Source organism: Falco cherrug, chromosome 2, assembly GCF_023634085.1.
Source record: "Falco cherrug isolate bFalChe1 chromosome 2, bFalChe1.pri, whole genome shotgun sequence".
NCBI classification, from domain to species: Eukaryota; Metazoa; Chordata; class Aves; order Falconiformes; family Falconidae; genus Falco; species Falco cherrug.
The window spans coordinates 2,035,784-2,060,902 of NC_073698.1; the positions used below are offsets into that span (position 1 = coordinate 2,035,784).

The 25,119-nt window shown below is 51.1% G+C and overlaps 2 protein-coding genes across 3 annotated transcripts in view; one reads left to right on the forward strand and one right to left on the reverse strand.

Moving 5' to 3' along the window:
- Positions 1-394: 394 nt before the first annotated feature.
- Positions 395-8,123, reverse strand: SERPINH1 (serpin family H member 1). Of its 2 annotated transcripts, XM_055701773.1 has the most exons (6): positions 7,894-8,123; positions 7,109-7,235; positions 3,599-4,212; positions 3,304-3,402; positions 2,668-2,900; positions 395-2,485 (listed from the first exon to the last, which is right to left on the reverse strand). In XM_055701773.1, the coding sequence occupies exons 1-6, from the start codon at positions 7,907-7,909 to the stop codon at positions 2,183-2,185; spliced, it is 1,392 nt and encodes a 463-aa protein (XP_055557748.1). In that variant the 5' UTR covers positions 7,910-8,123; the 3' UTR covers positions 395-2,182. The 2 variants fall into 2 exon arrangements, with proteins under 2 accessions (XP_055557748.1, XP_055557749.1); XM_055701774.1 differs by lacking the exon at positions 7,894-8,123 and having other exon boundaries at positions 3,599-4,215; positions 7,109-7,254.
- Positions 8,124-12,127: 4,004 nt separating this feature from the next.
- GDPD5 (glycerophosphodiester phosphodiesterase domain containing 5) overlaps positions 12,128-25,119 on the forward strand; it is a 210,348-nt gene continuing 197,356 nt past the window's right edge. The window contains exons 1-3 of the mRNA XM_055702237.1: positions 12,128-12,250; positions 20,139-20,346; positions 23,258-23,371. The gene's annotated coding sequence lies outside the window, so the exon portion shown is untranslated. The remainder of the gene's footprint in view (positions 12,251-20,138; positions 20,347-23,257; positions 23,372-25,119) is intronic.

Here is a 25,119-nt window from a genome sequence, read left to right on the forward strand (position 1 = left end):
TAGATCCCAGCTAGAGAAGCTTTGGGTTCTCAGGTCAGGAAGGCTGGTCCCTGTGGCCTCTTCTCATTCCTATGCTACCGTATTTTAACAGTCATTTGCTGCTGTGTTAAACGGCAGGGCAGTGGGTCCTTTACCTGTTAAGTATTAAAGATGCTGGATACTTGCAGTTTCAGGAGAAAGACTCAAAAGTGAAATGAAAAGCTGACCTGCTAATAGTGTTCCTTTCCCATGTCACAGGAATTCATCTGTTGTTGTGTGTTAAAGTGTAATTCTTGTCCATAATTGCCAGATTGAGAAAGGTGTATTGGATTTAAGGGTGGCAAGGAACCCCTTGGCTTTTGTTGAAATGTTTTGTCTCCACCCAAACCCTCCAAGTGACTGTGGCTTCCAGAGGTTCATTGAAAAAGTTTTATTGCAAAATTATACAACTGTCATTGTGTGGTACAAGAACAGGTAATAAAAGCCATCAGACACCTGCATCCATATGATGCAAATTATTCACAATATCACACAGTGTGTTCTTGCCTTGCCCACCCCCTTTACCCACCCCCATCCTCCGTTAACGTGCTAGCCTGTGCGAGTTTCAGTGCACCGATTCACTGGGTAGTGTCTAGCATACACACTGGGCTTTAGGCTTCCTGTGCATTTGGGTACATCCTTGTGGATTGCCACCTGCTTCCCAAGACAGCAGGGAAAGCACCTGGGAATATGATCTGGGAAGAGGCTTAAGGAGAATAATCTCCCATTCCAGCTGGCTTGGATAGGAATTGGGGCGGATGAGCTCGTCTGCAATTGTGTAACCTTACAAACCTGGAGAAGGCATGGTTGGGTCAAACTTGGGAGTGCAAGCTGCTGTATTTTTGCCTGTAGGAAAGCCTAATAAACTTTGGAGTTCTGACTTGGTAAGTGGACATAGTCCTGTGTGTTGTCTGAGAAAATGCAGTATTGGGCTTCTGTGTAGCAACCTGACAGTAAGCACATTGGCAGGGAAATAAAACAAAGCAAAGCAATGCAGTCACTCTCCTTGCTGGTTTTTAAATAACTGGCACTTACATTGTGACACACAGATTTCTCTCATTTCAATAGTTTTGTCATTACTTGCTTTGCGATGTCTTGCAGTGCATAGCAAGGCTTACCTGATGTGCTTCAGTGTTCACAGGATCATGTTACTTCTTTAAATGGTGTTAACCCAATGGTATCTTTGAAAGAAGGAGGAAGATAGGAGTAGCCTCCAAGTCTAGGCTGGATCAGGCTGTGAAACTTGCTCATCATCAGACATAAATAAGAGTATAACTATAAATACATTTGTTTTTCAGCATGCCCTTGTCCAGGTCAGCCAACAGGGACTTAAAGTATCATGGTGGAGAGGATCTTCAGAAAAGGGTCATTAGGAAGTCAGGTAAGGGCAGCTCTAAAGCTTTGTATTTAAACAAAAAAGAGGAAATGAACATGATCCACCTCCCTGTGAGAAGCCAGCAGCAGTCCCTTAGCCTGCTACAACAGGTCACAGCCCTGGTTGTAACTGGGAGAACCTTCACAGCACTGTCTCTTTCCCAGCCCTGTGTGCTGATGCAGAAGCACCAAGAGAGTTCCTCTGTGCCTGCTACAGGATGTTTAATTCCAGATGTTGCCCCCAGAGGGGTGGTGCACAGCTGTTACACACCACTGAAGACAAGAGAGAAGCAAGGAACACTGCAAAGCGACCAGAGCAGCTCTGGTGTGGTGCTGTGTAGCATCAAAGGGGGAGAAAATCAAGTGGCAGAGCTAAATGTGCAGAAGCATTTGAGATGGAAGGGTGGAGAGCCTGTGCCTTTGCAGGGCTGATGGTAGCAGCGAGACGCTTACAGGAGGCTAAACTCGAGTGCAGGGAGGAGCTAGGCGTTAGCCTGAACGTCTTGGCCGAGTATGCCAGCAGCTCAGACAGTGCATGCCCGTTGCCTTCCCCTCCTGGTGACCCTCTTGTGCCAGGCTCCACTGATCCTCTCTGGAGGTGGGTTTGTGCAATAAGTATTTTGGGGTGAGGTAAAGTGTATGCTGGTTTCTCATCACAATGCACCCTGGTCTGAATAGCACCCATAGTTCGAGAAGGATACAAAATAGTGTTTCCCCTTTTTTGAAATCCCCCGCTAAAAACACACAAACCAAAGCTCCGGGAAAAAAACCCACCACCCTAACAACCTAACTACAACTCATCACGCATCTTGTCTCCTTTGGGCCTCACGAGCCTGCCAATGAAGAGAATTGAGTTGGTTTTACTGTCCTTGATCATGAAGATGAAGGGGTGGTCAGCATAGAAGAGCTTGGGGTTCCTCATCTCCTCTCGGCCATAGATGTCAGCATCATAGGGGTTTCCTTCAGTGTCCCACTCAAGAGCAGCAGCGTGGAAGACATTGGATAGGTAAAGGTCTTTCTTGCCAGAGATTTTTGACAAGTCAGCCTTGGTTTTGTCAATGGCTTCTGTCAGGCCCAGATCGGCCAAGTGTTTCTAGGAGGAGAAAAGAGGTCAGCAACCCTCCCAGAGATGACACTGCGCAATCCTTTCCAGCCATGGTTAGACTAGCCGCTGGAAAAAGGATGATGGGCACAGATAACCTGTCTTCCCGCTCTCTTCCCTCCCACTCCAAAGAACTGTAATGCCCCACTGTTTTCTTTAAGGACTTTCTTTACCTGAAGGTCATGGCTGACTTCCAGGATGACTTTAGGCAGTGAGATGGCCACTGATCTCTTCTTCATCTTGCCAGCCCAGGCCTTCAGCTGCTCCCTGGTCAGCAGTTTCTCAACCCGCTCCAGAGGCTCCACATGGTTTGGCATGATAAAAATCATGCTGGAGAGCTTGTGAGCAAGTGGCATCTCTACCACCTGGAGCTTCTCTGTCTCATCATCATAGTAATTGTAGAGACCTTGAAATCAGAAGCAGGAAATGGTGAGGTGTGGAATAGAGGCAAAGCTACCCACAACCTTGTGAATTCACCCTGGACTTTCCCCAACCAGCAAGCGAAGTGAGTCTGAATGCTGTTTTGGGAACTGGTCCAGCGCTATTGGAGCTGGCAAGAACTCAAAACTGCAGCTCCTATTTGCGTGATGAGCTAGGATTTATTCCTAACAGCCAAGTACCCAATAGTAAACGTGGATTCTCTCTGTTCAGAGGGACCGAGTCAGCAGAACAAGCGCAGCGTGCTTTGTTCTTTCTCGCTAATAAGTGAGGCAAAACAATCTTGGAAGCAGCTAGTGGAAAACCGGATAATGGAGCAGCAGTGAGCGTACCTTCAGTTGGTCTTGACATGGGGCAGGTTTGCAACTTACCGGTGCGATGCATCATGGGGACTCCCACAGTGTAGGAACGGGTCACCATGAAGCCACGGTTGTCCACCATCTTATGATGGAACTTCTCATCCCAGTGAGCTACAGGAGAGAGAAATTCAGCTTGTAAGAAAAGGGAATGGGTAGTAGTTTCATGCGCAGCTCCCAGCTGCATGCTCTGAAAAAGAGCATGCCTCCAGTGGGCCTAGGATTAGTTCAGCTTCCAATTTGGGCTGTTCTGTATTGGCTCAGGCCAAGTTTTGGGTCACTTATATCAAGAACTGAAGGTGGAACTTACGCTTGAAGAACATGGCATTGACAATGAGAGCTCCATCAGTTTTCTCAACATCTTTTGTGACCTCTGGGAGTTTCCCATCTGTGGTCTGTGCTGCCCACTCGTTAATGGATTTCAGGGCGCTCCTCTTGTCTCGAAAGTTGATCTTGGAATGCTCGTAGTTGTAGTGTTTCTTGCTGTTCTTCACAAAGTCATCAGCAAAGTTGATGGAGGCGGGGCCGTACAAGCGGTTGCCAATCTTCCAGGTGACATTGCGGGCTGTGCTGTTGCTGACCTCGTTAAGGAGCTCAGACAACCCGCTGTGCACATAGTCATCATTCAACTTGTCTGCGCTGAGCACTGCCTTGGCTTGGGAGGCAGTTGTGGCCTTGCCCCCAAGGGACACAAGGCCAAGAGAAGAGGCCACGACCACAGGGGACAGCAGGATGTTCTCCATATTCTTGTCTTTTGCCATGGCATGGTAGAGGTTGAAGGCCAGTGTTGTGCTTCGGTCAGCCAGCGTTGTTGCCTTGTCACTCAGCTTCCTGTCCTCCGAGGGCACGGCTGCAGCGAGGCCGCAGAGAGCAAACACCAGAATAATCCACATGGCTTTGGCAGCACCGGACGCCTCTGAGGACCTGCTGGGGGGCAAGAAGAGCTCACCATCAGCATGATTCAAGCCTTTCCTGGAGTGTTCAGAGATCCCAGGGGCTCTTCCAGGGAAACCCACTCCTGTGCTCCAGTGAGAGCCACAGCATCTGCATTAAGGTTTCACTTGGGGTGCAACAATGCCAAGTCTGTGCTGGGCTCTTTCCCTGAGCAACAATTAATCTTCAAGAGGCCAGGCTGCACTCTGGCATGCAGAGCCTGTGCGTTTTGAATGAAAGCTGCTTTTTTTTAAGCAATTTTACTATGTTACTACGTGCTTATGTACAGTAAATGATTTAAGGAGGGGCCAGGGACTGGAAGCAACACACATTTCTCATACAATTTCAGTAGGACATGGGGGAATGTCTTTAAACTGAAAGAGGGCAGATTCAGATTAGGTATAAGGAAGAAATTCTGCACTTTCAGGGTGATGAGACATGGGAACAGGTTGCCCAGAGCAGCTGTGGGTGCCCCATCCCTGGCAGGGCTCAAGGCCAGGCTGGACGGGGCTGGGAGCAGCCTGGGCTGGGGGGAGGGGGCCCTGCCCCTGGCGGGGGGCAGGACTGGCTGGTCTTGAAGGTCCCTTCCAGCCCAAACCCTTCTGTGATTCTCTCCTCAGAGCAGAAAGTCAAGCCTCCGCCCTGTCAGGGAAAGCTAAAAGTGGAATGTTTCTGCTGCCCAGGGACCACATAGCACGGTGCTGCCTGTCGATCCAGGGGCTACTGCAGTCAGTGTATGGCAGGGCTCATCCTGCCGGGGGACCTCAGCCCGGTACCCAGATGCTCAGCTCTCTAGACACTAGATGGAGCACAGGAGCTTCCATTCCACCAAGCTTAAGCCGGAGAAGCCCCTCGAGAAGATCCAACCAACCCTCTCAGTTCAGCTCTGTTTGACTTTGGTTTGCCTGTACAGCCCTGCCAGGGGGGTACTGGGGCAGAGGAAGGTGGTGGACCCCTTCCCCCCCTAGCAGAGCCCCCTCCCAATAGGTTCATGCATTAGGTAGGTGCACCCATGGCCCAGTGAGGGCTCAGAGCTACTAGCTCTTGATAAATCTGCAGACTGATCAGTCTTAAATGCTATGTCTCAAAGCTCTTTGGAGCTCATCCCACCTGCCTCCAGGGCTATAACCTGTCCACAGACCTTCCCTCCCTCCTGACTTCACACTGCTTGCAGCAAACCTTCCTGATGGCAGATCCTCAGGGCTTAAATTCCACCTTCACACCCACAGTGAGCTTTTGGGTGAGCTTTTCCTTGACAGGCTGCATCATGTCCAAGGTTAAAGTGACGTTTTGGACCTTGGTCCTCTCCTTCTGCCCTGCTCCTGGCCAGCCTCAGAAGCTGCTGCTTGCATTGGGAGACAGGAAAAGGCTGCAACGGGGCAGCTTCAGGGTTAAAGCAAACAGAGCAGGAAGCGAAGGGCCCGCTGGGATTACATATGGAAGGAAACATGCACACAGCCCGAAGCAAAGGGAATGCGCAGTTGCACCAGGGTTCCTTTGCCAGAGTGGGACTTACGTAGCCTCAGAGAAGGAGGCAATTTTTATCCTAAAATCCTTTTAGGAGTAGGACTCCATTGGAAGAGCCATCCCAGCTACTTAGGAGCAAAGACTTGTGCAACAGGCTCAAAACTGCCCTTGTCACACTTTTTAAGGTGCAGACAGGATTGGGTGCAGCAAGCATTTAAAATCTGAGGGTTTTTGGGGTTTTTTTTTTCTTCCCTTTTATTTCTAAAGATACCTTGAAACTGTTTCATAGTGAGGTCAACGTTTGCCTTTTTCATTCTGAAAGAAAACAGATACATGGAGTAGTTCTCTTGTGAGCAACGGGCAGCCCACGCCACTTACATCCTCAGCTTAAAAAAGGTTCATTACTTCAGAGACTGGTGAGAAGTTTGGCCGGGTGCGCTGGGCTGTGATGAGTGACGCAGCCTGCAGCAGCAGGACAGAGAAATTTTGCCCATCCTTGGATTATGGCCGAGATTATTGGTGAATTCATAATGCAAGGTGAAAATCAAGAGGGAATCTAGAAGAATGGCGCAGCCAGTAACATCCTCTCTTGCATTTGTACGGCCCAGCCCTGCAAGGGGCCGCCCCACGCCAACGTGGCATTCCACAGACCTCCTCGGGGCTGTGGGGACCCGCTCTTTGGCAGGGTTTCGAGGTGCCATCATCCACGACAGCCAGCCGGAGGCACGCACCCCTTCGAGGGCTTATTTCTCCTGTGACCAAGTAGCAAAGCCACAGGACGGAGGCAATGCAAGCAAAAGGCCGTCTCCATGTCAGCAGCGGGCCGCGACACTTTGTTAAGGCAGGCAGGACAGGGTTAGTCAGTCTCGTTGCAGGGAGAAGAGCTCTGCCCCCTGCGCTGGGCTGGTGCCCAGGATCCCGAAGGCTCCCAGGCTGGGCAGGAGCAGGGGCTGGAGGATTTTCTCGGCCAGGGCTGCTCCGGGATGACTTGGACCAAGTTGGTGCTGCTTTTACCCTCCTCTCGTCTTTCTTTAACCCCTGTAAGTTTCTCCTGGGTGTAAAAACCAGGATGCAGTTTCACCGCGACAATCTCTAGCAAACTGGAGGTGGCGGGGAGAGGGATCATCTCACATCTTTTCTCAAAAAACAGACCCAGCTTGTGGGACGGTCTGTACCGTACCCATATCCCCCACATCAACCCACCCCGCTGCAACCCTCCTCCCCCTGCAACCCCCTTCCCCCCCCCGTGCAATACCCCCACCCCGACCTCCCTGCCCTGTGGGGCCAGCCAGGAGCATGCAAGACCCCAAAGTAACACTCGGCCTGCTGCAGCCTTAGCTTGGCCGCATCCCAGCCTGCTGGTGGTCTGGGGGTCCTGCGAGCCCAGGCTGCCCTGCCCCGCCCCCCCGCGTCCCCTTACCTGCGGCGCTGCGAGCCGGGGCGCTGCTTTGCTGGGCTCCCCTGTGCACCTCCCGGTCCCGTGGAGGGGGTATATAAGGGGCAGGCGAGAAACTTCTGGAAAGTTGGGAAAAACCTCTCAAAACCGCCTGGGGAGGGAGAGGAAGGGGAGGATCCGATCCAGCTCTCCCGGCCTGCCGCCAATGGCAGGGAGCGCCCGGCCCCGCTGCTGCTGCTGCAAGGGGGGGCCGGGGGGCTGCGGGGTCCCTCCTTCTGCCGGAGCTGCCTCGCCGCCGGGCCTTGCAGCAGCAGGACAGGACCCTCTCCCTAGTCAAACCCGTGCTTTTGCATGTTTACGGGGCAGCGGCCCATCTCACTCCCTGCCTCCCCCCGCCCCCCGGAGGCTGGGTGGTTGTTGGCATGTCAGGTGGGTGATTTATTTATTTTTTCCGGGGTGCCATCCTCCATGAAGTCAAGGGTGTTGCAAAGTGCTTCAGCCACAACCACAGCAGTCGCAGGCAGCGCATGTTTAACATCTGTACCTGGTTCAAGCCACATCTTGCCATCCGAAATGCCCCCCTGCCCCCTCCCCCACCCACCCCCACCCCCACCCCGCCGGCTCAGGGGTACCCAAGGGGACGTGCATTCGCCTTGCAGGGACCCAATGGCTGAGTTACAGGTGGCTGGAGAGCTTCTTTGTATTGCTGTATCCCAGAGACTGGTTTTTCACCCATCTCCCCACCTGTGCCTAACACCCATCTCTCCCTTTCCCCAGCAGCTGGGCTGATGGAGTGGTGAACCTCTTACCCATCAATTCTTCCATACTTCCAAATTCCCCCCTGTGCTGTAGGTGGGAGATGAGCAGGGCAGTTGGGGTCTGTTCTTTGTTGTAGTGTAACACAGTGGCAAAATCCTCATGTCTGGCAAACTCACGCAATTTAGAAAAGCATTATGGTAGCAGATATCCACAGCCCCCACAGGAACGGTGAAGGAGTTAAATGCCCGTGCTGCCTGGTGCCAGACTGCCTTGGCCAGAGGGCTTACAGCAAAGTTATGTGCCATAGGGAAGTTTCTGCGCTGAGTCACGAGTATTGAACACCACTTGGTTTCAACCCTGTCACAATTTAAGATAGCATGGGATTTTTTTTAACAGCAATCTGGGAAATAATGATACGCTAGGTACCACCCAGTAATTAAGCACCATTCTCATTGACATTTACCATGTTACCAGAACGATGCTGCATCATTCTGTTTTTTAACTGATGTCTCTGTCTTCCCTTGCTCCTAATCACCGTGTAATTTCATTTCCCTGCCCTGGTTTTGGCTCTGCAAGTTTCTCGGCGTCCCTCAGAAGACAGGGGGTCTCTGCGGGTTGCTGTCTCTTGTTGCTATAGTAGAAAACAGCACCTGATTTTTGTCTTCTGGCTTTGAATATTCTACTCTCAGACCTGGGTTGTCTTGCAAGCACCTTGCATCAGGATCACCTCATCTTTCCACTGTCTGTTCCACTGCATGACACCAGTCCACTGATAGTAGAAGATGGCATCAGAAAGCAACATTTTTCTTCTGTCTAAACCATTCAGATGATGCTATGTGAATAGATACTCCACACCTCAAATGAGGGGAGGTCTTTCAGCCCTCCCTGTACAAAATTTTCCACCACCTGCAATAACACAGTGTTTCTACGATGATTTCGCTCACAGCACAGTTTGCAGCAACAAGACCTTAATAACAGCAGTAGCAGATAACGGGAAGTTTGTTCTGGTCACTGGGTGTTTGCTTCTGGCGGTGAGAAAGATTATGCCATTCATCCATTCCCAATAGCCTTTATTATGGCTGAATTGATCCATGCGATGTCATTTGCACTAAAGCTATTACAGGGGAAAAGTGCCAAGGGGTCTCACTCAGTGGGTGACCTTTTGGGTGCCGAGCATGAAGACCTTTCGGGTGCCTGAAGGCTCCTATCTTTCTGTGAGTTGTTTACTTTTGGGTTTGGGTTTTTTTGCTTTTTCAGTGGTGTGTGTGTGGAGAAGGAAATACCTGAACAAAACACATTTCCAGCTGCCATCTTCCCTGGGCATTTTGCATTCAAGCAGGTACCTTACGCTGCAGTCTTTAATGATAACGGTCCTAATGGCTTCACAGCAGTGATGTTCAGAGATCCACTGCCTTCTGGGAGGGAATTGGTGGGAAAGAGGTTTGAAGTACCTTAAGCGTCGTATTTTTTGTGTTCACTAGTGTATATATTTGGAGCAGTTTTCCTGGCTTTGTGTCTGCATAAATGACTAGAATGTGGCCCCGGGGTTTTTATAGCACAATCTTTGCTTTATTACTACATTGCTATAATAAAAGATGAATTTGTGGATAGCAAGCAGTCAAGACACAGGTGAAATGTTACTGGTATGTACCAGCTGAGAAATGAGAAAACCTCCTTTAAATTTCAGTGTCAGCTGGTTTTCTCTGCCAAGCTCTGAATTGCTCCACCTTCAAACCCTTTTGTGTAATCACTTCCCATATAAGAATTTTTTTTCTTCTTAGTGAAATTTAATATAAACTCTAAAACTTTTAATCTTGATCTCTTTCAATGCCTCCCAGAACCAAACTCCTTTGACACAAGTACAGGGCTCTGTGCTTCAGTCCTTTTAAATGGCTTTGCCTCAATAACGAGTATCAGGAGTTCAATTAATATAGTTATTTGTGTTTGAGGACAGGCAGCCCTGCATAAAGATATTTCAAATTTTTGCCTGACTTTTGGATCCAACCTATTCCTGCTCTTGCAAACTGCTCCATGCTACTAATTCATCTCCCCAGACAACACAATCCTGAGCGCATCGCTGTAAGACAGCCACAATAAATCTGCAGGATGTTAGGATGTGTAGAAAACGAGTAAATTCTACCAAAATGTCAGCAATCAGCTTAATCTTGACCATGAACACTTTTTCCAGGGCAAAAGTATTAGGAATCGGGCTGATCTGCATTGCAGGGGGAGATTTCTTTTGCCTTTGAGTGATTTCCAAGTGCAGTTGGACTTTGCAGGCGTTCTGGCTAGCATTCCCTGCCTCCACAGTGCCACGTAGGAGATCCTACAGCAGTGGGATGGGGGGAGAGGACCGGGAGGGGGGAGCGATACTGGGAGTTGCCTTCTTCCGTCTTCTCTGCTCCTTTAATGAGAGGGCCCAGCTGCCAAAAGACACATCTACTTCTCCAGCACAGCTCCTCCCCTCCAGCTGCACAGCTTTAAAAAACACTTGCTCGTAGGGCAAAACTTGAATTTCTTTCGTTGCAAGTTAATTGAAGTGCGGTTATGCTCCCTGGGGAGCCTTTGGATTTAGGGGACTGCAGACCTACTAAGCTATAACATACTTTAATATAACAAAAACACAAACAGTTTGTGATATGGGTCTGATCCTCTGCACTCTGACAAAGTAGATGAGATTTGCAGCCTGTTGTCCCAGGGCCTGTGCCGGGCGTGGGGGAGCTGCTGGGGTGTAGGACAGTGAAATCTGGCTGGTACTGGGACTCCTACACCCAGCTGTGCGGTAAACAACCCATGCCCAGACATAAAACATCTGAAGTGATGCTGTCGTGGTTGTTTGGCTTGTCTTATTTAAAGCAGTGTTACTAATTCACTTGATTATATATTAAAGGAGCACTTTATTTCTACAAAAGCCAACAAAAGCAAACACTGCAGTCTAACAGGCTCTTTGGACAGAACTTTTAAAATATAAACTCCAGCAGCTTTGCACATTCATCCTTTCCCGTAGGCTGCAGTGACCCAGCAGACTGACCCTTGTTTTCCTGTGTCAGTGACAGAGTCTGTCATCTTCTAAGCTGCCATGAAGCAGTGCTGGTGCTGGGTTTCTGCTTTCCAGGATCAAGCATGGTCTGTAGCAAGGATAGCAGTGAAGGCAATTTGTAGAACAGATACTTAGTCCTTTCTTGTAACTCTCAACTTTAATGGGGCAGGAAATTAAGGCTGTTCACCAGATCCTACAGTTAAGAGCATGGAGCTAGGTAGAAGCTAGCAGGCGATGATTTTAAAAGAGATCTTAGGCCGTTCTTTTTCATGCAGTTGCAGCCACAGGAGGCAGATGGGATCTAATCTAAAAGGATTAGAGAAAGTAGACTAATTAGTTCAAGAAGTAGATATTAATGGGGATGTACGCTGAACATCCCTAATCCAACAGGTCTGGGTGCTGGGGTCGCACAAGTGCAGTGGACCACAGGCAAGCTGGAACCAGTTGCTTGCCCTAAAGGTGCTTGGCTCTTGCATGGCTGTTGGTGGAGCAGAGCTAGAAGAACCACCCTGGCCTAGCAGGACATTTTGTATGTCCTTCTGAGCCTCAGAGTTTATAAGCCTCACTTCTTCTTCCAAGTAACTCAATTACCTTGGGTTTCTCTGTGCTAGAGATGAGTAAGGCAGGGATGCTCAGAGCCAGCATGAGAGGCCATCCTGAGGTGCTGAACATCTCTTGGAGGGAGCGGAGCACATGGCAGGATTAGCTCTTGGAGGATTAAAAACCATGGGACCTGCAAAGATCACAGAGGGGGCAGCAAAGGTAATACTGATCCTCTTTGCAGCCTGAACCTTGAATGCATCTAGTCTTCCTGCAGAGGATGCAACAAGTCTGGGAGACTCCCTGATACAGTCAAATTCCTGAACCTGCATGTCCCTGTTGTGTCTCCCATCTTGGTGACAGCATTATTTCACCTGCCTGCAAGGGTGAGACAAAGGCAGCGCTGATGTGAATGCTCCCCTGCCTCTGCACCACTTCTTGCTTCTCCTGCCTGCATCTGCTGGGCATCTTTTTCTCACCTAATGAGTAGGAATGGACAGAGAAGGTGAATCAGCCTTAAGAGAACCTGCCTTAGGTCAGGTCAAACCTTCTTAAATCAGTTCAGCTCGCCCCAGACCATTTCTCAGAGTTTCCCAGGGTAGCCCCAGGAGCAATGTTATCACTGATTCATCTGGGATTGCTGAGGAACTTGCATGTGTCTCAGTTTCATCAGCCAAATCTCTCCCCAAACCAGAGCAAACAAGGTCTGGATGGAGCCTGGAAGCAGCCGTGGTTGATGGAGGGATCCAACCTGAGGTCATCTCTCAGAGCTGTGTGAGGAGCCCTGGGAGCAGGGGACGACGCAGCCAGCATGACTTCAGTCTCAGGTGAGTTCCCAGTAGCACTCAAACACCATGGCCTCACCTCTGGGCATGTCAAGCATGTGTTGGGTGAGGGCTTCCCCATCCAGAGCTAGGAATCACCTAGAGCTAGAACCACCTGGTTCTCTGGGTACCCAGATGCAAAGGCTTTGGGGGGGATTCTGCCTCTCTGCTCAGCTCAAGGGCAAGTTCAGGGTTGATGCTTTAATTTTTCCCTTGCAACGTCCTCCTTTACCACTCTGAACTCATTCATGCAGCTCAAGGCGTCACAGAGTGATGGTTTTCCAGGCAGCGATGTCTCGGACTTGAGCAGAATCGCAGCCCTTTTCTCCCACTCTGGCTTGCAGCCGTGACCGGATCCCAGTTTGGTTGGAGCTGGAAACAACCCGCTTTATCTGAATAGACGGCACACAAAGGATGGCAGTGAAGCTGAAAGGCTGAGTGTCCTGTGGATCTGTGCACTGGCCTGTCTGGTCTGCAGCAGTGATGAGCCAAACTCATCTCTGCTAGCCTGCTGTGCCCAGAGCTGGGGATGCCAGCCCCTGGCTTTCTGGGAGGTCACAGGGTGGGTTTATATGCCCTGAAGGTGCAAATTCTGCGTATGGATGTGCAAATTCTCTGTAAAGCGTCAGCTTTTGCTTCTTCAGCAGATGTGATGGAGGAGAAAAAGAAAGAGGAAAAAAACTGTGATTGCCCTGGAGGGGAGCGAATTCTCTATCCGTGGTATCACACAGGTATGCCGTGATGCATGAACAAGAAAGGACAGGCTAGCAAGGCCACAGCTGCAGCTTTCCCACAGGGCACAGAGGAGAGAGACTCCCTTGATCCCATTTCGTAATCCCTGTTTAATACTGCCAGAGAAAGGTTCAAAATCCACAGGGTCTCCAGCCAACACGTTGAGGCGGGGGGAGGAATTCCTCTGGTGCTCTCGGGTGGAAAGAATGACATCTGTGTGGCCTCGGCAGAGGTCCAGCATGGGTGATGGCAGGTCAGATTGCAAACCCCTGCAGGAGCTGGGATGTGAGGGGAGTAGATGGGGTCCCTGTGGACAGCTCAGGGGCAGTTTGCTGTCCCTGGGTGACAAGCTGGGAGGACACACGTGCCTGCCAGGTCCCATGCTCTCTCTACACTGATACAGGAGCTCTGGTTTAGGGTTGTGGGAAACCAACAGGACTCAGGACTCTGGGGTGCCCTTCCCAGGCTGGCTGGGTGACTGCCTTGGACTGGTAATAAGCACTCCTTACCCCCTCCCTTCTGCCGTGCACTGACCAGGACCATCTGGATCCACCCAAAAGTTAACTGAAAGAAAAAGACGGTGGTTAGTTTTTCAGCCACGTCAGCCCCAACAAACGCCAGGGCCATCTCAAGGGCAGGCTGCGAGAGCAGGGTGAAACCAGTGATTTGGGATGCTGGAACTTCAGTTTCCCCACTGCGAGGAGCCTGAGACACAGGCAGCAAGGAGCGTGCCATTTCCCGTTTTGGATCCCTTATGATAAAATATGAACAGAGAAGGCCCAGGAACGCGGAGGTTGGTCTGCTCAGAGTTGTGCACGGAGTGGGGCTGCGAGAGGGAATCTCTGATGTCTCTTTAAACGCTGAGCTCCTATCTGCTGTGATGTTAAAGCTCTTCCTGGCCGTCTGCTTTAGGCCTCTTGTAAGGAAACAGGATATAAAAGGAAACCATTTGTTCTGGAGCCAGCTGAGGGAACAGAAACGCCCCTACAACCGACCCTTGCTTGGAGAGAAATCCTCCACCAGCCAATCTTCTGCTTCCAGCACAGAGCTGCGCTGGGGCGGGTTCAGCGTGTGCACGCCTGTGCAGACGTGTGCACATGTGTGCATGCCTGCTTGTGTGTAATCACACAAGTTACACAACTGCTTGTCTCACCAGTCTTATCGGTGTCCCTCAAAGTGGTGACGTTGTTGGAAATTAGGTCCCCAACAAGCTGAGCTGCAAAACTGCCACTGTTGATACCACTGGGATGCAGGGGCTGAATGCAGGACAGGGCTGGGGCTGGTGGTTTTGCATCGTTGTGGACTTCAGGGTGCTTGATGCAGCAGTTTTAAGGCAGGAAAGGAGGAGGGGAGAGCTGAAGCTGAGGAAAGACATGGTGGGCTCGGCACCCCCCCTGCACTGGGCACCAGTCCAGCAGGAGCAAATTGCATGTGCATTTCTCATCACCCACATGCTGCGGATATGTAAGCAAAGGGATGCTTAGGAAGGGGCTTGGCAGCCTCTTTCTCTTTTCTGCTCTAGAGAGGCAAAAGAAAAGCTGCTCAGAGAGATACAACAGGAGAAGGGGCTTCATCCTTCCCAGCATCCAGGGACCACTGGCTCTTGGTTGCCCCAACCCTGGTGACCTTGTGCTGGTCTGGTGGGACCAAACCAGTTTGTGTCTAGATCTGAGTTGCTGTGTCTTTGCTTGGGATGCCAGAATGCACCCACATGGGAGGCAAGTGTCACACCTGTCGGGTCCCTTCATGTAGATCCAAATTGGGTCAGTTTGTGGCAACTTGTGGCAGTTTAGGATGTGTCTGCAAAGGGCCAAGACCAGTCTCCAAGGCAAGGGGGCCAGCTGGTGGGACCATGCATTGATCAGAACATAGGTAAGGTATTTGAGGGTTTCTTTGATCTCTGTCATAAACGTGGTTAAGCTCGAGTGAAAGTTACCCAGCTGAACTTAGTTTGGCCTTTCAGGCTTTTTAGTGCTTTTTTGCAGCTTTAATGCCACTTCTGATGTCATTTAGCAGTGCATGATAGATACATAGTGTCACACGTACTGTTTAATATGTTTAAGCACATATTTCTCTGTCTGAAGTTTCTTATATCCCACAATACTTGTTCTGCATGTGGGACCCTTAGCAAAAAGGGATGTCTTTTGTATGTTCCCATGCGTTAAAAACCACAATGCTACGCTTAGCCTAAATACTCCTGCCTGTTTAAAATATGCCAGCAGAGAATTGCAGGGTGTATTTCCTAGCCACTGTATAGATTTTCAGTGAAAACTTGGCAGAAAAGAGGTGGCAGGGAGGATTTCTGGAATGTTCAAGGAGCCCACATGATGCAACATTAATGCATTCTTGCAGAGCGATGCCTGCTAGTGTAATCTTTAGAAGGGGTTGCTAGCATTTTTCTCCAGATGTCAACAGGCTGCATCCACACGTTAAAGACTTTCCCAGGGTCAGATCTCTGTCCTGCCAGAGTGCCGGTGTTAGTGCTGCTGGTATGCAGAGCCACATTCATGTGTCAGGGAGAGTTATGTTAATTTTAGAAGCAAAAGACACTGTTAGATTTCCATTTTCTTTCTTTTAGAACTTGCAGGCAGGGATGAAAGTTGCCAGTCATCCAGTGAACTTTTCTCTATTTCCCATTTTAGAATTAATCACAGCTGGTGCAGGCTTCACTGAAATCACAAAAAAACACATCCAGCTGTTGCAAACAATTCTTCTTTGCTTCTTCTTCGCAAATTGCCCTCTGGCCAGTGGACACAGCAAGTCTTGCAGGGTTTAAGCTGTGCCTGTGGCTGAGTCTTGTTACACTCAGCTGGTGTCCTGGCCATCGGGAACCTGAAGGCTTTGGCAGGTAACTGGGATGGGATGGAGGGGGTAGAAATGCCTTTTGGCTGTTCCTGTAGCTATATTAGCTACTCTGGGCATTGGCAGCAGTTACTGTAGTAAACATACCCTGGCCTTCGTCTCTCTCTTGCATCATTGCATAGACCAGGGGTTATATTCATTCATAACACACTGATGCAGATGTTGCTATGACCCCTGTATTGCTAACAGAAGTGTTTAATCTTAGAAAGGCTTTTTTCCTGGTCTTCCCAAATGCGTCTAGAAACTCACAGTAGTTGTGGAAATAGTCAGGCACTCAGGAGACGTCTGTGGCTGTGTTGCTGCAGTAAGAATAGCAAATACAGATCCTGGAGCAGGGGAAGCTCTGTAGCTGTTCAATGGGAGATGGCCACGGTGATGCAGGGCTCGGCATCTGCGAGCTGAGTCACAACAAGGGAAGATCTGACTCATCACATCAGATCTGCATCTGCAGATGTCCAAGCATTTTAGGAAGCTGGGCAAGGCTGAGTGTCTTAGCTTAAGACAAGGAGACTGAGGCACAGAGAGCAAGTCTGGGGCAGAACCAGAGCCAGGCTTCCTGCACCACTGGTTTGTGCTGTTTTCCTTCTCCAAAAGGATGCTGAGTACTTTATAGGAGTCACGGAGGCATCTTCTCATTCCCTGGACAGGTAATCTGCCTGGAGGGATGGTACCCTGGGATGTCAAGCTGCTCTTTGCCAGCTGTACTGAAGCAGGGCAGAGCCCTTGCAATTACCCCAGCTCAGATCTCATCCAACAGAGCTGGACCTCATGGCCAGGCAGGATGCATGGTCCTCACAGCCACAGAGCAGCCCTCTGTGTCCTTGTTTTCTCTCCCTGCTTCTGGTTAGTCTGCCATAAACCACAGGCAGAAACAAGTCTTGCTTTGTGTTTTTGTAGGCCCTAGCACCGTGGGACCATGATCGATGACCCTTCTCCAATGTGGATGCCCAAATTTTGCTTTAAGCAAGGGGCTGTCTGTTTCCCACAGTGGGAAGAGATGCACAAACTGCCTCTCTTTGCACCTCCAGCTACAGGGCTGCCCAAAGGCAGCTGCGTTCATGCTCTTGGCTCAACACACAGCAAATTAAACATTTCTGCGCAGCACCCGGGACTTGACAGGCCATTTCCAACACTGGAGGAGGCATTGGTGCTGATGAATTTGGTTTTGCACACAAGGTCTCTTGTTCAGTGTGGGGCAGAGGTGGTTGGGCAAGCGTGGGAGAGGTAGGGTGGGAGGATTAGGTGAATGAGAACCATTGTTTCGTTCCTGATTACCTTCAGGGGGACACTGGATGTTTACCAGCCATGCACAAACAGCTTGAATTTAGTCTTTAAAATCATTTGCACTTCGGGACTCTGTTGGCTTTGACAGCAAGACCTGTATCCCCCTGTGATCACTCCAGGTTTGGTACCCAGGGGCATGCTGTGGTTAGAAAGACACATATGAATCAAAGCCTCTTACAGCTGCCCTTCTTCTCTCCTGCATGGATCTGGCTCAGCCCCATCCAGTTGGAATTTATTTCAAGCTCATTTGCTGCCCGAACATGGAGCAAAAGCAGCAAAGAATGATAGGCAGCTTCCGAGCTTTGAATAGTTCAGGATGAGAATCAAGGGGTGCAGTTTATTTAAAGGGAAACACTCAAATCCTAAACTTTGAAGGCCACAGGTATCTGTTGGATATGGCAATACCCAGCTGTGGTTATTGTTGACTGCAGTTTCCAATGGCAAAGCTGTGTGCTGGACACGCAAAATCACGGAGAAACTGTAATTTGTACATTGTACGGTTTGTAATCAAGCCAAATTTGCTTCCAGGTGGAGACAGCTGGAAGATCTCCAGATCCCAAATGCCAGTTTATTTTCAAGCCCATAAATGGTTCCCGCCCCAGCAGCCTCCCTTGGTGCTGTGTCTGCGAGCTGTAACCCACCTAGCAAGCACTCCCTTCACCATCCTTTTCTAGGAGAGCTCTCTGGCACCAATTCAGACACCCAGCATCCACATGGGAACCTGCAGTGGCATGGGAATCTGTTTTCTCAGTGAACACATTTGTGCTGAGGGGTTTGCAGAGTAAAATGCAGAACATTTGGTGTCTCCTCTTTACCTTGATTCATGCATAGCCATCAATGCCACATTTCCAGGCTTGATTTCACATTTTTTCAGGAATCACCCATGAATATCTCCATTTTTTTCTTCCTGCTTGTTTTTACGTTTCAACCTTTAAAGTTTATTTTTAACCCTTTCTCATTCTCTGTCTGGACACAAATGCAGGAGTTAAAAGCCATTTCTCCATCTCTTCCATAGACCCTGCACCTCTGCTTTGAGCATGTGTCTGTGGTGGGACTCCTAGGACAAACTTTCCACGTAGCCACTAGTAGGGGATAATTCACAGTGAGGGCATGTTGGGCCATGACTTTCACTTTGGTTAACATATCTAAAGGTCTTAGAATCTTTCAAGCACCTAAATTAAATGCGTGGGTCTCTCCCAAGAGATGGGAACCTCATGAGATGAATCTAGGTCCTTCTTCAGACCATGGAGGAAGTCTGAGATCAAGTCTTATGTTAGAGCACATGTAGACCCTCTTTCTAGGCTTGACCTCCAGCTGCTAATCCACCTCTTGGCTGGATTGCAATGGTGCATCTCAGGATGTCTGAAGTCTGGGAGCATTGTACACCTGGAGAATTCATATCAGCAGCTCTTAGGGAGTGACCGTCGAATGCCAGGGAACATCTTACGGTGGAGTGAAAATTGAGGCTTGCTTGACACTGACCTTTCCTTTATCCTAGTGCCCATCAGGGGTGGGCATTTGGTACAGCCAAGCTGTGAGAGGGGCATGTTTTCCCCACCCCTGATGAGACTCCACGAGCACCTGCATCACACCAAGCCTGGTGGGATTGCTCACCCTATTCCTCCATTATTCCCATGCCACCTTCACTCTTCTTTACACCGTGTTCTGTTCATGCAAACCCAGGGGTAATCAGCTTATGAGCTGATTTGATTGTGTATTACTCAGTTGTTGCTGATGTTAGGAAGTGCAGGCAGATGACTGGGTTGCCTGTGTATCTTAACGGCTGGTGAGTGGGTCTCAATTCTCCTGTGGCATCACCATCACACGGTCACCCTGGGAAGTAGGCAGTGGAGTCTGGAGCATTTAGGAACACAGGACAGAAACATCTGAATTTCCCCCGTGGAAGAAATTGCTGAGAGCGCTTCTAGGGGGCCAGAGCTGCTCTTGGTGCTAGGAAAATCTCCTGTGTTTGATTCATTTGGTGGACAGCATAGGGAACCGAGGGGGGATTGAGAGGCACCTTACAAAGGAACAGGTTTGGGTCTCAAGTGGAGGGAAGTGTAAACGTGTGGATGCAGCAGTGAGAAGATGCTCAAGTGCCGGAGAGCTGGTAGTTCACATTTCCAGTCTAACCATGCCACGTTGGTGGAAAGCTCTTAGCCCAGCCTCATTAAAACAAAGGTAAACTGATGTGTGCGGCACCCACATGTCTGGGAAGTCACCAGTGGGGTCACCAAGGTCACAAAATAGGGTCTCCTGGGATAGGGTCAGCTCCATCTCTGGGCATGCAGAAAGCTGAGTCGGTGTGGGGGTTGCTGGGGGCTACTCAAGAGTCTGGGGGTCTAGAGCAAGAGTCTGATGAGTGATGAGCAGCCAGAGGTTGGCAGGTATCAGATGCTGGGTGTGAATGATGTTGTTTTCTCCACCCTCCTCTGCAAGCCAGGGAGTCACCCCAGCACAGTAAGTTTTAGTGACCTCAGTGGTGGTGGAACTATCTCTAGGACATCATGACCCTATACAACTCAAAATGAAATGTTACATGTTTCCTATGTGCCCGTGGTGAGAAGAATTACCTGCTAGAAGTGGTGCTCTGTTGATGGTGGAGGAGACGCACAAACCCTTTCTGATGTTACAGGGACAGCTTTGGGAGGAGTGGAGGTTTTGTCCCAAGGGTCATTGCAGGAGCTCAAATTCATTGTTCATTTGGGACAAATGAAGTCAGAAGGGGCGATTTTCTGGCCAAAAGAGAAAACCACAACACTTACTTTGAAGGAAACATTTTGTTTCACTATTCTTCTAAAGTAAACAAGGGCTTAATGTAGCCTCAAGTATCATTTTCAGACAAAGAAAATTAAAACAAATTAAAGCCATCAAAACAAACTGCTTAATTGGTTTTGTCCTATTTTTGTGTTCATTTTTCAAACACCCCAAATTCAGAAGTATCTTCAGTCACTGTGACAGTGCCTGTCTTGATGATTTAACTATTTAACAATCATTCTCTCCCTAATTCCAGCAAACAGAATAATTGGATCTGCTGGAGGCAAGTTCATAAAATGTGGGATGCATAATGAATCCACTCTGGGCTCTGCCACTGAGTAACCCTGTACCTTTGAATGGAGCAATTCACTGCTGCCTCAAGCTTTCCTGATGGCAGGTTGAGCCCCAGGATTTGCAAGAAGGTCTGTGGCCACCATGTGGAAGGGGCTATGAATGTCACAAAGGTGAGTCACTGGGCCACAGGGTGGGGTGACACCCAAAAGCCATGCAGGAACCATCTTGGGCACCACAGGGCTGATGTAGAGTTGGTGCAAATAAATCCTCACCGATGTAAGGTTTCAGGGAAGAACAAGACATAGAATCATGTTTGGGCTGGAAGAGGCCTTCAAGACCAGCCAGTCCCACCCCCTGCCCCGGGCAGGGCCCCCTCCCCCCAGCCCAGGCTGCTCCCAGCCCCGTCCAGCCTGGCCTTGAGCCCTGCCAGGGATGGGGCACCCACAGCTGCTCTGGGCAGCCTGGGCCAGCGCCTCGCCGCCCTCACGGGGAAGGGTTTCTTCCTCATGTCCAACCTAAATCTCCCCTCTCTCAGCTTCAAGCCATTCCCCCCTGTCCCACCACTCCCTGCCCTTGTCCAAAGCCCCTCCCCAGCTTTCCTGTCGGCCCCTCCAGGCACTGGGAGCTGCTCTAAGGTCTCCCCGCAGCCTTCTCCTCCCCAGGCTGCACAGCCCCAGCTCTCCCAGCCTGTCCCCACAGCAGAGGGGCTCCAGCCCTCTGACCAGCTCCATGGCCGCCTCTGGGCCCGCTCCAACAGGTCCGGGTCTTTCTCTGCTGGAGGCCCCCGAGCTGGACGCAGCGCTGTGGGGGGGTCTCAGCAGAGGGGCAGAGCCCCCTCCCTCGCCCTGCTGGCCACACTTCTTTTGATATGGTGAAATTCATTGTCCACTTGGGACAAATGTATCATGGCAGCATGTTCTGCAACAGGTCCTGTACAACCTCATCACCTCTATTTTCCCATTAGCTGGAGAACCTCAGCGCTCTTGCTTCAGATAAACAGAAAATTGTGTGTCTTGATGTCACCCCTGCATCCCGGGACAGCATGATTGTGCCCGTAGCGGGGGAGATCAAGGCGGAACCCTCCCCCAGCCTTGACAGCCACCAGGGTTTCTCTTGCCTTCCCAGCCCCAATCCCACGCCCTGAATCCTGCCCTGGGAATACACTAGTGGCTGCCTGTGGCGGTGGCCAGCAGCTTCCCATGCTTCCATAAGTGCCATAAACCCACAAGGAACAGCACAATCCCCGTGCTGCTCTCTCTGATCCCTGGTGGAGCTGATGGTTACACTTTGGAGAACAGTTATATTTAGGAGGACTTTCCGGGCTGTAAGTGTCAGTGAACCGTATGGAAAAAGCTGCACCAAAGCAAGACAGACCAGTGGAAATAGGTGGATCTAAAAATAGTAGAGACAGAGGAGATGGGCTGGATGAGATTCAGTAGCTAACGGAGATGGCAGCACACAGATCAGATTAATGTGCTGCAGGATTAATTTAGACCCCAGGGCGAGACACCAGCCCTGGGCAGGGCTTTCCCCCACAGACTCCCCCCATGCCCGTGGCACTGCTGCCCCTGCCGCTGCCCCGGGGGGGTCCCGACCCAGCAGTGGCCAAGCACGGCTCCCCCGGCTCCACCATGGCCCTTTGCTGCGTGGCGCCGGGCCCCGCCTAAGCCCATCCAGCGTCCCGCTCTGCAGGGCTCGGGGCTGGCATCCCCCAGCCTTGTCCCCCACGGAGGGTCTCCCCTGGCTGCCGGGAGCCTGGAGACCTGCTGCTGGCCTGGGCCGGGGGAACCCCCCCACCCCGCACCGTGCCCGTGTCGCGGTCTCGCTGCTCCCCCACCGCCCGGCTCCTGCACCGAGCCTCGGGGTGCGCGGCAGCCTCCGGCCTCCCCCTCCCACAGCCCACGCCTCGCGGCACGGGCACCTTGGCAAGGACATGGGCACCCAGGAGGGCACGTCGGGCAGCCCGTCTGCGCCGCACAGCTGCTGCGTGCCCCACAGCTGGTGGTGGCACAGGGCTCCCGCGGCTGCGGCGCCTGCAGAGCACAGAGGTCAGGCGCCTCGGGCCCCCTGTGCAGGGACGACGGGGCTCTCCTGCCACGTGCTGCGGGGCCACCGCTCTCCCAGGCCAGCCCTGCCCGCTGCACGGAGGAGAGCGGAGCAAAGAGCCGGCCCGGGCCAGGCAGAAGACGGGCTTTGACCTTCCTGGGGCAGGAACCAGAGCTCCGGCGCCCATGGATGTGCACTGGTCGCTTCTGGGCCCTGGCATCGCTCTGCGGGGGGATGGTGCCGCTCCCTCCCATGCCTGGCTGCCTCCGCTCCTGGCCAAGGGCTGCCTGCAGGCTCCTGAGCAGCTCCTGCTCTCCGACCTCGCTATGTCACCCTCTCCGGTGGTGGGTCAACAGCGACCTGGCATGAAGCCTTCACAGAGCTGATGAAGGTCTTAGGCTCCTTTTTCTCCCTCATGGATGCTGTGGCCCAGTAAATGCAGCATTGCCACTGCTAGGGCCAAGTTGCAGGCTTTGTGCCGGGTTGTAAGACCTTGGGAATGGGGTTTGCCAGCCCTGCTTTGTCTTGATTTGTCTTGAGCTTCCTGAGGCTTAGTTTTTTATTTTGATTATAGTTGTAACAGCAGGGTATTTTTCATAACCAAGTAGCTATGGCTAATTTGTTTTATTTCTGCTTGGTTTTGTCTGCTGTAACCAAAGTTTCATGTAGACTTTAGGAACACACAATTTATCTCTTTGGAGTGAAATTTTTGTGCCTCTGCTAGGCTGGTGCAGGGTAGAAGAACAATGTGGCAACGGAGGTCCTGAGCAGGGGGATGCAGGATGAGAGGGGCCACAGGCTGGTACAGGAGACCCCAAGGCTGTTTCTACGGCCAGTGGCACTATAAGGAATGTGTATTTCTGAGCCAAGCACAGTAACAAGGCTGGGTGGGGCCAGGAGGGAAAATATGAAGCAAAGATGGATGCATTGCACCACATTTCATAGGGAACATTTTCTTTTCCTTAGTTCTTGATGGAACCATCCTCTCTCCCGTCCTCTGTCCTCAAATTCTTGTCTCGTCTTTCTTCTTTATAGCTGATTGCTGAAGCTCAGGTTGGCTCACTGCTCGTTGTACCGGCTTTACAAAAGGTTCAAGATTCCTGGTGATGGAAGAGAGTTCTCAGCATCCCTGGGGTAGCCAGCCTGGAGGTAATTTATTCTTGGTGGCACAAACAGCTCGTGGCATTTATATAGCTGTCAGCAGATGTTTCTGCTGACGCTGGAGAGGAGCTTAGCAGGAGGAGGAACAGGCACTGATTTAGCAGGGACCTGGCTTTGCTTTCATGGAAACACCATTCCCATTTAACAGTGTGGGACCGCTGTGCCCTGTGCAGATTAATCTCTCAGCCGTGCTCACTCGTAGCATCCACAACACTCCCCCGTGACTCTCTGATGTGCCACTCGGCTGGTGCGACATGTTGCCTAGTTAAGGGGACATTCTGGGGACAACACACGTTGCCGGCCTTCCCAGGAGGGGCAGCCAGACCTGCGACTCCCCAGCACGAGAGATGCTAAAGCAAGCTGGGCACTCACCCAGCCTCTACCTGCTCTGGCAGGGTGACACTGTTAGGGGCAGCTGTGGCCCTGGGGGGCTGATGCTGCTCCGATGCTACAGGTTTTGGGTGGGACAGAGAAACAGGGGGGCTGCAGGCCTTCCCCCTGCAAGTGCTGGCCCTGAACTGATGGGAACTTAAAGAGATATTTTCCCCTAGTGGTATTAAGATCTTCAGCTGTAAATTGTGTGCTGTGATAGATCTGGGGCACCCTCAGAGCCCACCCTCAGCTGCGAGCAGGGGATAATCCCCCTGGCTGCAATACGCCTGGCTATAACATCGGTTTATTTTTGGGGTACTGGGGTGGATTTCCATGAATTAGAGTTACTTCTGCCCAGCATCTATCAGAGCGGGGCACAGATGTGAGTGACACCCTGGGGCTCTGCATTTGTCTTCTCTCCTGGTTCATCCTGGTAAGAAAGACACTTAGACTTTGTGAAGTATTATTTAAAATGTGATTTATTCGAGTTAAAACTAGAAAGAAGGCAATGATAGTATAGATAATCCCATTCCCTTTCAGATGCTGAGGTTCCCAAATTGTGCAGCACCGAACGGGTGCCTGACGAGCACGCAGCCCACCAGGAGATCCCATGTGTCTTTTCAGGTTTTGTTTTAAAAGCTTTGGTCAACGCTGCTGTTCTGCTGGCGGGCAGGGAGAGGGAGCCCTTCTCCTTCTAGCGGAGGCGCCTGCAGGATCCTTTTTTCCTAAAGACATTCCTTCCCCAGACTGCCCAAATCCCAAACGCAATGAGGACTCTGAACCACACAGGGAGGGGAAGATAAGCAGGGAGCAACCGGGATCTGCAGGAAAACCTTGCGGGAAGAGCATAGAACAGGAGGGACTAAGAGCAACTCTCTCATGTAAAATCGTAGAATCATAGACCACAGAAGGTTTGGGGTGGAAAGGTCTGCAAAGACCATCTAGTTCCAAGGGTGGGGACACATTGCACTAGACCAGGTTGCTTAGAGCCCTGTCCAACATGGCCTTGAGGGGAACATAACTTATTTCCTCTGTCCTTGACTATTATCGAAACTACAGAGGATTCGTGCCAGGTCGCTGTTGACCCACCACCGGAGAGGGTGACATAGCGAGGTCGGAGAGCAGGAGCTGCTCAGGAGCCTGCAGGCAGCCCTTGGCCAGGAGCGGAGGCGGCCAGGCACGGGAGGGAGCGGTACCATCCCCCCGCAGAGCGATGCCAGGGCCCAGAAGCGACCAGTGCACATCCATGGGCGCCGGAGCTCTGGTTCCTGCCCCAGGAAGGTCAAAGCCCGTCTTCTGCCTGGCCCGGGCCGGCTCTTTGCTCCGCTCTCCTCCGTGCAGCGGGCAGGGCTGGCCTGGGAGAG